Source organism: Hyperolius riggenbachi, chromosome 8 (genome assembly GCF_040937935.1).
Source record: "Hyperolius riggenbachi isolate aHypRig1 chromosome 8, aHypRig1.pri, whole genome shotgun sequence".
Lineage (NCBI taxonomy): Eukaryota > Metazoa > Chordata > Amphibia > Anura > Hyperoliidae > Hyperolius > Hyperolius riggenbachi.
The window spans coordinates 42,649,767-42,665,533 of NC_090653.1; the positions used below are offsets into that span (position 1 = coordinate 42,649,767).

At 46.2% G+C, this 15,767-nt stretch overlaps 1 protein-coding gene across 2 annotated transcripts in view; it reads right to left on the minus strand.

Moving 5' to 3' along the window:
* PBX2 (PBX homeobox 2) overlaps positions 1-15,767 on the minus strand; it is an 80,844-nt gene that overhangs the window by 34,834 nt on the left and 30,243 nt on the right. For both annotated transcript variants that reach the window (XM_068250315.1, XM_068250316.1), the window contains exon 2: positions 3,429-3,502. In XM_068250315.1, the coding sequence (XP_068106416.1) occupies positions 3,429-3,502 (74 nt within the window). The remainder of the gene's footprint in view (positions 1-3,428; positions 3,503-15,767) is intronic.

Below are 15,767 nucleotides of genomic sequence, written 5' to 3' on the forward strand. Positions count from 1 at the left end.
AATAGTCAAAACACTACACTATTTGGATCCGCAAAGCTAAAAACACAGCGCTGGTATCCAGACTGCTGGGGTCATACCAAACATACCCAGCGCGAAGCCTCCTGTGTGAAGGTTAGCTTCACAATTTGAGTAGAGCTTAAAATACACACATAAGTAAAAAAAAAAAGTTACATATAGTGGGAAACGTCTGAATCCTCCACAGCCCCTCTGCTGCTGGCTGGGACCCCCTTTATTTTTACATCTGAGCTCCCCACCGTGCACAAGCACGCACCAATGCACTGCAGGCACCAACGGGGCCACGTCTGCACAGTAGCCTGAAGCCGCTTTGCGCAGACAAAGTACAGCCCGCGCAGCAGCACAACTGTACTTTGCACCTGCGCAGAGCAGCCACGCCTCTGCATGGAGGAGAGTGCCGACCGTAAGCAATCTTCAACTTTAATGTAAAAGATTGTTCAGTGGTCCCAGTGCAGCGCAGGGGAGGCATACCGAGATTGGGGAAGTCTCTAAACCATCCAGACTTTTGTTTTGTGCAGGTTTTTACACTTTAGGGTGTACTGAAGCGAGCAGGATATGGAGGCTGCCATATTTATTTCCTTTTTAATAGGGATGGGACGAATCCACAATTTCTTCGAATCCGAATCCGGATCCGAATCTAAAAAGGTTCTCGAATATCTCGAACCTTTCGAATCCCGAATCTAACGAATCCTGCACATAAGAATTGTGCGATCCATGCAATAGTTGCCCGCACTATAGGTAGCTAGGTAAAGGTGTCTTCAGTATAGCTAGCAAGGTATAGGGGCCTTCACTATAGGTTGCAAGGTATAGTGGCCTTCAGTATAGGCAGCAGGGTATAGTGGCCTTCATTATAGGCAGCCAGGTATAGTGGCCTTCAGTATAGGCAGCAGGGTATAGGGGTCTTCAGTATAGACAGCAGGGTATAGGGGTCTTCAGTATAGGCAGCAGGGTATAGGGGGCCTCAGTATAGGTAGCAGGGTATAGGGGCCTTCAGTATAGGCAGCAGGGTATAGGGGCCTTCAGTATAGGTAGCAGAGTATAGGGGGCTTCAGTATAGGTAGCAGGGTATAGGGGCCTTCAGTATAGGCAGCAGGGTATAGGGGCCTAGCCTTCAGTATAGGTAGCAGAGTATAGGGGCCTTCAGTATAGGTAGCAGGGTATAGGGGCCTTCAGTATAGGTAGCAGGGTATAGGGGCCTTCAGTATAGGTAGCAGGCTATGGGGGTGCTTCAGTATAGGTAACAGGCTATGGGGGGCTTCAGTATAGGTAGCAGGCTATGGGGGTGCTTCAGTATAGGTAACAGGCTATGGGGGGCTTCAGTATAGGTAGCAGGCTATGGGGGGCTTCAGTATAGTTAGCAGGCTATGGGGGTGCTTCAGTATAGGTAACAGGCTACGGGGGGCTTCAGTATAGGTAGCAGGCTATGGGGGGGCTTCAGTATAGGTAGCAGGCTATGGGGGGGCTTCAGTATAGGTAGCAGACTATGGGGGGGCTTCAGTATAGGTAGCAGGCTATGGGGGTGCTTCAGTATAGGTAACAGGCTATGGGGGGCTTCAGTATAGGTAGCAGGCTATGGGGGTGCTTCAGTATAGGTAACAGGCTATGGGGGGCTTCAGTATAGGTAGCAGGCTATGGGGGGCTTCAGTATAGTTAGCAGGCTATGGGGGTGCTTCAGTATAGGTAACAGGCTATGGGGGGGCTTCAGTATAGGTAGCAGGCTATGGGGGGCTTCAGTATAGGTAGCAGGCTATGGGGGGCTTCAGTATAGTTAGCAGGCTATGGGGGTGCTTCAGTATAGGTAACAGGCTACGGGGGGCTTCAGTATAGGTAGCAGGCTATGGGGGGGCTTCAGTATAGGTAGCAGGCTATGGGGGGGCTTCAGTATAGGTAACAGGCTATGGGGGGCTTCAGTATAGGTAGCAGGCTATGGGGGGCTTCAGTATAGGTAGCAGGCTATGGGGGGCTTCAGTATAGGTAGCAGGCTATGGGGGGCTTCAGTATAGGTAGCAGGCTATGGGGGGCTTCAGTATGGGGGGCTTCAGCATAGTTAGCAGGCTATGGGGGCTTTATTATAGGTAGCATGCTATGGGGGGCTTCAGTATGGGGGGCTTCAGTATAGTTAGCAGGCTATAGGGGCTTTAGTATAGGTAACAGGCTATGGGGGCTTCAGTATAGGTAGCAGGCTATGGGGGGGCTTCAGTATGGGGAGCTTCAGCATAGTTAGCAGGCTATGGGGGGCTTTAGTATAGGTAGCAGGCTATGGGGGGCTTCAGTATAGATAGCAGGCTATGAGGGGCTGCAGTATAGGTAGCTGGGTAATCCTCCTCCTTCCCCCCGCAGCCTCCTCCACTCGTCCCCCTGCATACATAAGGAGAAGCAGCCTCTCACCTCCAGCATCAGCGTGGAGCCCGGAGCAGCAGCCTTCTCCCTTCACTTCCTAGTTCCCCCTAGTGGCCACCTGACCGGCTCTTACTGATGACGCGTAGTAAGAGCCGGTCACTAGGGGGAATAAGGAAGTGTGCAGGAGGTCTGCCGCTCCGGGCTCCACGCTGGAGGTGAGAGGCTGCTTCATCTTATTTATGCGGCGGGCGAGCGGAGGCGGCTGCGGGGAGCGGGAGGAGGACAATTGCGAGCGGGGGAAGCGGCGGATGCGCGGCGATGCAGCGTCGGGATTCGGCGGATTCGGCGAACGGAAAATGGCGTCGGGATTCGAGTCCACGAATCTCGAATATTTCCTAATATTCGAGGGATTCGTGGATTCGCCGGATTCGTCGTCCCATCCCTACTTTTTAACAATACATATTGCCTGGCTGCCCTGCTGATCCTATGCCTCTAATACTTTTAGCTGTAGACCCTGAACAAGCATGCAGTAAATCAGATATTTCTGACAATATTGTCAGATCGATAAGATTATCTGCATGCTTGTTTCTGGTGTTATGCTGGGTACACACGATGCGATTTCCCGCTCAAATCAGCGGGATCGATCGATTATTTCCGACATGTTCGATCGGGTTTCGATCGATACAGCCGTCAATTCTGCATACTAAACATGCAAAATCGACAGCTGTATTGACTGAAACCCAATCGAACATGTTGGAAATAAACGATTGATCCCACTGATCGCATCGTGTGTACACACCATTATTCAGCCACTACTGCAGCCAAATAGATCAGCAGGGCTGCCAGGCAACTGGTATTGTTTAAATGGAAATAAATATGTCAGCCTTCATATCCCCCTTCCCTTTAATTCATTTTGCTTGGCTATAAGTCAAACAACTTTTTCAGAACCAACCTGACAGCACCAAGCTGCAGCCCCTTATGTGGTATGATATGACAAAGCTGTGACAAAGGCTGGCTACAGAGGATCTATATTCTATAATCACACCAATGTTGTAGCGCTAGCTGCAGCTTACCTGTCTTTTCTTTAATCTCGCACAGTACACTGAAGAGGGCTGGTTTCATCCTGTGGCAGTTTAAGGCATGCTTCCTGCAGACAAACAGAAGAAATAGCAGAATTAATATGGGTCCTCTATAGACACAATGCAATATCATCACACAGAGCTCCACACACTATGGCAGTGCTTCTGTATAAGAATAAGAGAAGAGAAACTCCGTTACTCGGGTGACCTCACACCATACATTTTTTGTTTTAGATTTCTTTTCAATCTGAGAATTACAATACATTTTTCTGATTGTAACATTTGAGACATCTGACCAATGTACCACACACACGTGTGCAATTTTCACCCAAGTATGGAAAAAAACTGACTTAGGGCTGGGGCACACCGAGCGACTTTTTTGGCGTTTTTGCAGCCGCTTGCGGCTGCGGATACGCTTGGGCAATGTATCTCAATGGGGTGGTTCACACCAGCGCGGGAGGCGTTTTGCTGAAACGCATACTCCCGGGGTGAGGCATTTTTTGGATTGCGGAGGAGTTTCTGCCTCATTGTAAAGTAAAGGAAAACCGCAAACCGCTCTGAAAAACGCCAGTTCAGAGCGGTTTTCCAGGCGTTTTTGTTACAGAAGCTGTTCAGTAACAGCTTTACTGTAACAATGTATGAAATCTACTACACCAAAAACGCTTCCCAAAACCGCAAAATGCTAGCTGAAACGCTACAGAAAAACAAGAAAAAGCGTTTCAAAATCTGCTAGCATTTTGCGGATCTGCTAGCGGTTTTTGGTGTGCACCAGGCCCTACAGCAGAGTCCCCATTATCCGGAATTCACACAATTATGCCTGATGGATAATGGGGACCTCTTTTGGGGGGGCTTTTTCTGGGTGCTGGCAGGCAGTCAAATACTCACCGAGCCTCCAGCAAAGTGTAGCAGGCTTTCATGTACCTCCTCGCGGGCTCCTAGCCCTAGCGGCTTCCAGCATCTGTGTACAGAAGCCAGCATGTCACATGACCAGATGCGGGTCAGCTGACACTCCGGCTTCTGTGCACTGGGCAACCTGAAAAGCTACTCGGAGCTCCCGGAGAGATACAGGAAGCCTGCTACACATCGCTGGAGGCTCAGTAAGGGCCCTTTTGCACTGGCAGAGGGGATGTGACGCGGCTATCACGTCATATTGCTTCCCTTCCGCTCACGTCACTTCCCCATCTCCCGATGCAGAAGTGTATAAGAGGAGGCGGCGGAGGCAGATTCTCAGATCGCTACGCCTAACCAGCAAACTGTTCCATTGCCATGCACTGGTTTCAGTAGTAGTGGAAAGAGGCCCTAAGTATTTAAAGGGGAGGTAAGAGCAATTTAGACCGGTTGCTCATGCAACCGGCAAGCACATGCATCGGCATCAGGCGATACCTGCCAGTGCCGGATACTGGGGACTATGCTGTATATAGAAAAAGACGGAAATTCGATCAGATTTCTTGCTCAAATATTAAGTTGGAGGCTGCCAGGTAATACCAGTTGCCTGGCAGTCCTGCTGATCCTCTGCCTCTAATACCTTTAGCCAAACACCCTGAACAAGCATGTAGGTCCGATGCTCTGATGTATGCTTGTTTCAGGTGTGTGATCCAGATACCTCTGATGCCAAAGAGATCAGCAGGGCTGCCGTGCAACTGGCATTGTTTAAAAGGAAATAAATATGGCAGCCTCCATATCCCTCTCGCTACAGTTGTCCTTAAGCCACACATATATTTAGTTTTCTGATTGATTCCTGGCTGATTCAATCACTTTAATAGAATCTGCCTATTGACAGCTATTGCTCCAACACCAACATATCTGATTGACTCAGTTTTTTTGCTTTATCAATTGTAAGTCTGATCAGACATATTGGAAAGCAATCCGCCACTCCCAATCCAATTAGATCGAAAAAAAACGGGAAATCCGATCAGATTTCTCGCTCAAATAAAAAAAAAAGCTTTCCATTTTCAGGACAACCGATCGTTTTTATCGTATTGTCGTAAATGTGGATCATTTTATTGTATCGTGTGTGGTCACCTTTAGACTTGGGACCCACCAGAAATCGCTAATCGCAATCACTCAGTGTTTTTTGTTATTTTTGTGCAGCGATTTCAGGAGCTTTTACAAGTGATTTAATTTAAGTGCTAGTGATCTGTAAGGGCGGGTTCACACTCAGGCCCAGCGATCAGCAAAGCGATGTGACTTGCGTCTCCCTATGGGATCATTCTCACTGCAGCGTATGTCACGAACTCACTGCATGCAGCATTTTGAGGGCGATTACATTGCGATTCGCAACCTTCTGAATGGAAATTGCAAATCGCATTAAAAATGCGAAAAATTCATGCTGCAAAATTGCGATTCGCTACTTGCGCTCCCAGTGTGAACTAGCCCTAAAGCGCAGCTGTAAGCGCTCTAGTGCGCCCCAAGCCTTATAAACCAAGCTTACAACCCATCACCACAAGTCAGGCATGCTAACCACTGAGCCACCAATAAGCAGAGAGCTCGCTGTACAGGAATATGATTTGTGCACGGAGGCTGCATTATGGCGCAGCACAGTGCGATCCTCATCAGCGCCATGTCATTATATAGGCAGCGCAGTCATTACTCGTACACACCGAGCCATCATTAGATGTATGTGTGTGTATGCGGGGGGTGGGCATAATGATGGCAGCCCTGAGACATCCTATCATTATAATGGGGAGAGCGTAGAGGGGGTCATCACTCATAGACACAGACGCCGTATCATTAGGCAGATCGCTGTGATCATTATCCCAGTATACATATATTCTCTGCCAGGCGGAGGGGTCCTTCTCTCTGTGTACATGGGAAGTGTTAGAGAATGCTATGTGAGCCTTATAGCGTGGAGGAGTAAGAGATTATACATTGTAAAGCGATTGTTCTTCAGGTTTGGGATCAGCGCCACGTTTTGGCCGAACGTTTTGATTCATTTGTATTTCCGCCTCTGTAACACTATTATCTTCTATGGTAACCCCCAATTCACCCCTGACATGATCATGTGACTTAATGCGGTATTGTCACCATAAAAATCAAATTTCAACAGCAACTGGTCTGAGTGTATTAAGTGATAAAGATGCTAATCCTGCATTCTAAACTTGCAAAACTTTTTCTGCTGTTATGGTTTGTAGTTATCACATACTTTAGGAGCACTGGCCCTAGTGCCAAACAGTGCCAAAAAGTTGAATGCTGGGAGTTCTTTTTATCTATAATATATTCCTCCTCTTCCATTTATTTCCCTGTCTAGCTGCTTATCTGAAACACCCTCTTCTCACTTGTGTTTACAAGCAAGGCTGAGGTGACTCAGCGATTGGAGGATTAGACAATGTAGTTCCTAGTATACACCTCAGTGGGAGTGTCTGAAGATTCTGGGAGGAGGGCAGCTAATGAATACACAATGATCAAGAGAAGGGAGAGGGGAAAACAAGAGTCAGGGAGGATATGATGTCAGCATTAGCTTGGCAAGATGGCCACTGCCTATAATAGGATTTTCTGCTTTTCCTTTATAAAATTCACAGGAATCATTACGTGGATAACACAATACATCTGTTATGTAAGTAGAAGTAGTATTTATCTACTTATGTGTTTTTATTTCTAGGTTAGCGTGGGTGTCGCTTATTCTTTAAGGGGGAGGAGTTCAGACTATGTGATGGTTGGTGGATCAAGTAGTTTCCATTCATATCATTAAAAAAAAATTTTTTTTGTTACTAAACGCTAAACTTTATCATCACGCTACATGTACCTGAGGGGGCAAAAGGGACACATAGGCATGTTACCTGTCCCATGACATGCCTCAGTGTCACACTCTGCCCCCCTTCTCTCAGCTGTCATCTCCCTCCACCACCAAATCTACCGACAGCAGCTTGTCAGTAGCCTTAAGGTGGCCACTAATGATCCAATCTTTTTCATCCAATCTTACCAAATCTATGTAGTAGAAGGGTGAATATACTGAATGGATAATTTAGGCAATTCCGTTATATTACATAGAAATGGTAAGATTGGATGAAAAAGGTTGGACCATTAGTGGGCACCTTTAAAGAGGAACTCCAGTGGAAATAATGTAACAAAAAAAGTGCTTAATTTTTACAATAATTATGTATAAATGATTTAGTCAGTGTTTGCCCATTGTACAATCTTTCCTCTCCCTGATTTACATTCTAACATTTATCACATGGTGACATTTTTGCTTCTGGCAGGTGATGTCAGTGGAAGGAGATGCTGCTTGCTTTTTTTTGGCAATTGAAAACAGCTGTTATTTCCGACCATGCAACAAGGCTCCCACAGTGTGATGTCAGAATCATGGTCCTGACATCACACTGTGGGAGGAGTTTCACCACAATATCAGCCATACAGACCCCCCTGATGATCTATTTGAGAAAAGGAAAAGATTTCTCATGGGAAAGGGGGTATCAGCTACTGATTGGGATGAAGTTCAATTCTTGGTCACGGTTTCTCTTTACGTTAAGTACCTACGGGCAGATCACGGCCAGATAGATCGGGGATCTCCACCGAACAATCGTTCCCCGATCCATCTGGCTGAATCTGTAAGCGTCGTTTTTGCACCGCGAACGCCGCACCGCATTGTTTACACAATCGCGGCAACACCCACAAAAGTCAAGGATCGAAACGATTCAATCCAACACGGCGGATGTTGAAAAATTATGGATAACCGTCGGTGGCATGCGTCATTAAACATACTTTAATGAATTACAATGTTAATCGATTTCGCTGGAAAAACGCTTGTCAAGAAAAATAGTTCAGAAAAAAATTGTGCCGTGAGTATCGGCCTTCATATCGAAGGGGTGTCCTTTGCAGGAAACGCACAGCTGCATAACAGGAACATTCCCACCTCTCTGTGCCCGTTCCCTGCCTGTCTGCCTCTGCTGCAGCGTCGTGATCACAGGATCGCTGCCATTTTTTTTTAACAAAATCACAATTACAAAAAAAAAAGGATACAGATGCAGCAAGTGACTACCAATACATTAGCCAAGTGCTTTTCAAATTGCTCTAGGTGTGCACCAGCCCTTACAAGCAGTAAGAAGTAAGAAATACAGAAGTATGACTTAAAGGGGCACTACAACGAAAAACTGTAACATTTAAAATATGTGCAAACATAGACAAATAAGAAGTACATTTTTTTCCAGAGTAAAATGAGCTATAAATTACTTTTCTCCTATGTTGCTGTCACTTACAGTAGGCAGTAGAAATCTGACAGAAGTGACAGGTTTTGGACTCTCTTTATAGGGGATTTTCAGTGATATATTTATTTTCAAAAGCACTTCGTGAATGGCAGTTACTCTGTCCAACTGCCAAATAACGGTGTAGCGAGCAGGGAAGCTGGCCAGCATCATTGTTTAAATCCTTTTTCGGGAATATCTTTATAAAGAATAAAAGCCTTGCTGAGAATCCCCTATGAAGAGATGGACTAGTCCAAAACCTGTCGCTTCTGTCAGATTTCTACTGCCTACTGTAAGTGACAGCAACATAGGAGAAAGTAATTTATGGCTCATTTTACTCTGGAAAAAATGTACTTATTTGTATATGTTTGCACATATTTTAAATTTTACAGTTTTTCGCTGTGGTGCCTCTTTAAGTGGAACTCTAATGCCTCATCTACATTGATTTTTGGCTAAGGCTGGACCTATCCTTCCATTGCTCCCATCTTCTGTAGTGTGTGCCCCTCTCGTACTGCTTCGTGTGCACTTCATAATGTCATCATGCGCAACACTGTTCCAGTACTTGTATCACAAAGGCAAGAGAGCAGTGAGGGCAAGAAGAGAGGAGGCAGTTAATCAGGGATGCACAACTGCGCAGAGGGGGCGGGGCCTAGAAGAAAAGATTTTTGCCATACAGTATACCTAATTTTGGAATGTGTAACCAATATATGTTTAATTTGGTGGCGGCTTGAAAATCTCCTTTTTGACCACGTCCAGAAATTATATCTTTAACGTGGACACCCCCCCCCCCCCCCCTGAACTCTAGCACAAAACAGAAGGAAAACGAAGATTAAAATGAAAATTTACCCTGTATTTAGTGAGTTTAGCCTGTCTAACGCCCCCTCATCTGTGACTAATCACAAGTTGTAATTTGATCTATCAGCAGTGTCCGCTCAGGAATCTCCTCTGCCACAGCAGAGCAGCTAATTTGTATACAGAGGATGTTAACCTTATGTCTGCTTCCATGAAAGTAGGAAGTAGACACACTGCAGATTAATTGCAGGATTTGTATCAGCTTTACCAAAGAAAGGTTTTTCTTTAAAGGTAATCATGCTGTTGCTTATCTTTTAGAGCAGAGAGGAGGTTCTGAGTTCAGGTCTGCTTTGACCTGAACGGTTTTAAGCCGACGTCAGCTCGTGTCCAGCGGCCTGTATAACAATAGTTTCTGGTCAGTGCCCCTGCAATCAGTTTACACTCATTATCGCTGTATCAAGTTATTATAGCAATTATAAATCTCCCTCTTATGGATGGTAGCGAGGTCATTATCCGAGTGTATTCCATGTAATTGGCGCAGCGCTGAGGGTTCATTATATAAATATAGCCAGACTTGGCACACACCAGCAGAGAGCCCAGGTCATGTGCCTGGAATATCCCATCAAAGCAGAGCCTTTCCCACACAGTCTGTAAGACTTCCTAGGACTGCTCCAGTGACCCGCACACTCCATTCCCATCAGCCAGACAGATCTCCCTATCTCTTCTCTCAAGTGCTAGTCTCATACCCAATATTGTGCTAAACTCACACTATCTAAAACAAAAAACTTTAAAGGGAACCTGACATGAGTTGGATATGTGATATGTAGTTGGATACAGGTGATCTGTATGCAATGTTGGATACAGGTGAGTTAAATACAGGTGATCTGTACAGAATGTTCGTTACTGAGAGTTCTATGCACAGAGGAAGATACGGCTTGCTTGGCAGTTGGAAAAAGATGTTATTTCCCACAATGCAGCGAGATTCACAGACAGCAAACTGTCAGGACCATGGTCATGACATCACACAGTGGGAGGGGTTTCACCACAATATCAGCCATAAAAATTATCTATTTGAGAAAAAGTAAAGATTTCTGATGGCAAAGGGGGTATCAGCTACTGATTGGGATGGAGGTCAATCCTGGATTAAAGTTGCTCTTTAAAGGGGAACTGAAGTGAGAGGGATCTGGAGGCTGACATATTTATTTCCTTTTAAGAAATACCAGTTACCAGGCTGACCTGCTGATCCTTTGCCTCTGATGCTTTTAGCCACAGGCCTTGAACTAGCATGCAGATCACATGCTTGTTTCAGGTGAGTGATTCATACACTGCTGATGTCAGAAAAGTCAGTAGGGCTGCCAGGCAACTGGTATTGTTTAAAAGGAAATAAATATGGAAGGCACCATATAGGGTCTTACGTCAGGTTCCCTTGAGGCCTCTTTTACACTTTCATTGCAAGTGTTGAATTACCCTGTTGTACTGCTGGGTAACGCAATGGCGATGCAAGTTAATGGGGTCTTTACACCTACCAACACAATCCCAATGCTTAACACACGGTGCTTGGTGTAATGGAAGTCTATGGGCGAAGCACGTAGTGTAAGCAACAGACCGTATTGCGGCGCACATGCCCAGACTAACGGGAATCCCAGTGACATACTTCCTGTCCAGCAGGGAGAACATTACTGAGTGTGTATGTGTGTGCAGTGTTCTCCCCAGAAATTTTTTCCAGCCGGGTGGCATGAGAAAGTTGCTGGGTGGGGCGAGATGAGAGAATGCAGAGGCAGAGCTTCTCTGCACAACTCTGCTCACAGCAAAGGAGGAGGTGAGCTGATAACAGCCGGGTGCTCATCAAAACTAGCCGGGTGGAGCACCCGGCTATAAAAGCCTGAGGAGAACACTGGTGTGTGTGTGGGGGGGGGGCTATGCATATGGCCCTGTCGGCATGTCGGTGGCATATGCAGGAGCATGGCATTGCAACACAAAAACCTAATGTAAAACCGGTCTGAAAGCGATAGGACAGTTTCAAAACTTTTATGCATGTCTGCTCCCCCAGCCACCCGTACAAAGCAAATAGCTGAAGTTTTCAGAACTGAATAATGACCACAAAATGATAATTATGTATCCTGTGTGCCCGTTTCCAAAACTCATCATGATCAGCTCACTGGGAGTGTCCTTTGTTATCTTACATAAAGAGCACCTGAAGTGTGATGGATATGGAGGCTGACATATTTCTTTCCTGCTAAACAATGCACATTGCCTGGCTGTCCTGCTGATCCTCTGCCTCTAATACTGTTAGCCATAGACCCTGAACTGTGTGGCCCTAGCCGTGCACCTCCATGATTGCGTTCAGCACATGCGCAGCTGCAAGATTTATGAACTGCACAAGCACAGAATACTCCCGGCTGTAGGCATGTGATGGAGGAGGCCACGCAGCCCAGGGCCACGCATGCAGGTTTCAGAGGGGCTTTGCTGCTGAACGGATGAGAGTGGAATGTCCGCAAGGGACCAGAAGGACTGCAAGGGGCTGGAAGAAGCCCAAAGTTAAATTGGCCACCATGGTTTTACTTTAGGTTTCCTTTAAAGTGGACCTGAACTCAGAACTCCCTCTCTGCTCTAAAAGATAAGCAACAGCATAATAACCTTTAAATAAAAGCATTTCTTTGTTACAGCTGATACAAATCCTGCAATAAATTTGCAGTATGTCTACTTCCTGCTTTGATGGAAGCACACAGTGAACATCCTGTGTTTACAAATTAGCTGCTCTGCCAAGGACCGCCAAGATTCCTGAGCTGACAGCTGATAGATCAAACTACAGTTATTAGTCACAGATGAGGGGGAAGTAGAGAAGCTAAACTCTCTAAGGGCTCGTTTCCACTGTTGCGGTGCGGAATCGCCTGCATTCCACCGCGGACGAAATCGCATGCGGGTGCGATTCCGCATGCGGTTTTTGCCGCGATTTCGCATAGGTAAGGGTATGTGTGAATTTAACCATGTCACTGCCTGTGTAAATTAACATTATACCTATGCGAAATCGCATGCGACTTTGCGGCAAAAACCGAATGCTCAACCTGCATGCGGTTTCCCTATTTAAAAGCATTAGCGGCGATTCGCATGCATTCCTGTCGCACGCGAAATCTGACGGCTCTGCCGTGCAGATTTCTGCCGCACAAAAAAACGCTCCCGCAGCCGCACAAGTGGAAACAGCCCCATCCACTTGCATTGCCTATGCGAATCCGCATGCGGACACCGCATGCAGATTCGCTATAGTGGAAACGAGCCCTTAAATACATACAGCTTGCTTTGCTCTCCGTTTTCCTTCTGTCCTGTACAAGAGTTCAGGTCCACTTTTACACATGCTGGACAGTTCTTGTCCTCTGCAGAGAATGCAACATATTCATTAAATTCTTTATTGCAAATGACAAAATAAGGGGGGAGGGTCTCTAACTTTTCGTCTCAGTTTTGCTCTGTAGGGACAGCTCCTGGACACTTGCTATCGACCATTCCATGGGTTTCCTATCTCGCCTGCTATAGGCCTGTCTGGGCTACACAGAAGCAGATCTCGTCATAGCAGCAGCTGGGAAGGCGATTATTGGATTTTCTGCATCTAATAATAATTCTTCAGGTGCAGTTAGGGGTCCCCTGTGGATACATTAGAAAACCGCTGCCATAGGCAAAGGCTAATGGGTTAGTATATTTAGGACAACACTCCTGATAAAGTATAATTAGGTCAATGTGTTTTTTTTTTGAAAGAAGAGTTCTGAACATATGTTGAAATGATCTCCGCCATGTACTGATCCGTCCGCACTCAGCATCATTATAATCCCAGAACATCAGCGTTGCGGCGCTCGCCATTTTTACGGTCATTAGATTATATACCTGTGAAAGAATCCTTGTACTATCGGGCATTGAAGTGGTTTGTCTATTGAGCGCTCGCAGGTCTGCAGCAATGGGCCAAACACAGGGGAACGTTTACATAAAAAAAAATATATAAATTATTTACCTTTTAATTAACACCCCCTCCCCCCCTTACCCCCGTCATGCCCCAGAAGTGACTGAGCCTCTCACACAGGCATCTTCTGCAGCACTTTACAGAGTACATAGTCATGTCACTGACTGTCCTCAGAGGAGCTCACACTCTAATCCTACTGTAGCCATATTCTAATGTCCTACCACATTATTATTTATCTATATAGCACTGACACCTTCTGCAGCACTTTACAGAGTACATAATGATGTCACTGACTGTCCTCAGAGGAGCTCACAATCTAATCCCTACCATAGTTATAGTCTAATGTCCTGCCATATTTATTATTATGTATTTATATAGTACTGACATCTTCTGCAGCACTTTACAGAGTACATAGTCATGTCACCGACTGTCCTCAGAGGAGATCACAATCTAATCCCTACCATAGTCATAATATATTGTCTAACATATTATTCATATTATGCATTTACTAGTTAATTAGGCTTGTTTCAAAAAACGGGTGCTAGATTGGCAGGCAGCGTGCGCGGCCACCCTGACATGGGCGCAGTCCACGGACGCAGATCCTAGGGCTTTATGTAGGATAAAGCATGGACATCTTTTGCAGCACTTTACATAGTCCATAGTCATGTCAATGACTGTCCTCAGAGGACCTCACACTCTAATCTTACCATAGTCCTAATCTAATGTCCTAGCATATTATTACTTTTATGTATTTATAATGGCACTGACTTCTTCTCTAGCACATTACAGAGTACACAGACATGTCACTGACTGTCCTCAGAGGAGCTTACAACTGAATCCCTACCATAGTCATAGTGTAATGTGCTCCCATATTATTATTATGTATTTATATAGCACCGACACCTTCTGCAGCGCTGCACAGAGTACTTAGTCATGTCACTAACAGCCCTCAGAGGAGCTCACAATCTAATCCCTACCATAACAGGAGGTGAAAAAAAAAAAGTCCATTTAAAACAGCAATGGACAAATCCCAGGAGCTGGGTAGCCAAGACTCTAAGGTTGGCTTTACAATGGCATTAGATACCAGCGTTTCGCTGTCATTTCTGTTGCCGGGTGATGGCGGAACATTGCCAAAAATGCAGACTTTGGGGTTCAGTGGTGACGTTCAAACCACCACTCAATTGATGTCACATTTCGGTCCCATGAAAATGTTCCTATCAGAAACTACCATACAAAGCGGACTCTGCACCACGCGTTGAGGACCGACGTGCAGCAATGATGATGTGACATGCGTCCCGGCATTTACGAATGCTACGTAGTGTGAACCTAGCCCAAGTTCACAGCTAGCATCACATTTTTAAAATCTTCTCTATTTTCTTAGGAGAAGACTCCAGAGAATTTCTTCCTGCCCAAATATTCCTCGATATTCCATTGAACGATTAAGCGATCATCTTTATTGTGCGTCAATCGACTAGAGGCCCACACACTGCAATTGAGATTATATGCGATTCTCCTTCAAACTAATGCTGTTCCTCATGAGCCCATGAAGATGATTAGTGCAATCAAGCGAAGTCACACTCACTACTCCAGCCCTCTTGCTACTCCTTCCTGTGTGCTAACGTCATCTCCCGGTGCCCATACCCCGGGGGCATGTATGTGCAGAGGCGTATCTACAGGGGTACAGACATGGCTTATGCCATGGGCGCCACAGCACCGTGGGCGCCATAGCTGCCTCCTACTCCTTCATGCTTCCCCACCATAATGAAGGATGACGCTCAGGCATTTGTACCTGCACTTATACTGGAGGACATCTCTCACTACCTATACTGGGGGGGGGGGGGGGTGTCACACCCGCCAAATCTATACTGGGGGATTACTTATACTGAAGGGAACTTCTCATTACCTATACTGAAGGACTACCTCTTACCACTTATGCTAAAGGAGGCTACTTCTACTGGGGAGACACCTCTAACTACATATACTGGGAGGGCAACGTAAACATGGGTCTACTTATACTGGGTGAACTACCTCTGGCTACCTATACTAGAGTGCTACCTCTGGTTACCTTTACTTGGGGGTTAACTCTAGCAACCTATACTGGGGAGACTTGTATCATTGCAAGAAAAGAAGCTGTTATTATGGGACAAGGTGGTCTGATGGGGGGAGGGGGGCACAATTTCAATGTTTGCCATAGGCGCTATGTCACCCAGATACGCCCCTGTGTACGTGCTCACACAGGGTAACAAACTATGAGCACTAATTCTCCCGTAGCAGCCCCGTCCTCTGCGGGCCAATCGGGAGTACTGCGCATGCGCGGTCCAGCCGAGCGTGTCCGCCCCGACGCGCTCCCGTTGCAGGGAGCGTTCTGAGTCTGCGCAGTACTACTGCGCCGGTGCAGAATGCTCCCAGGCATGGCAG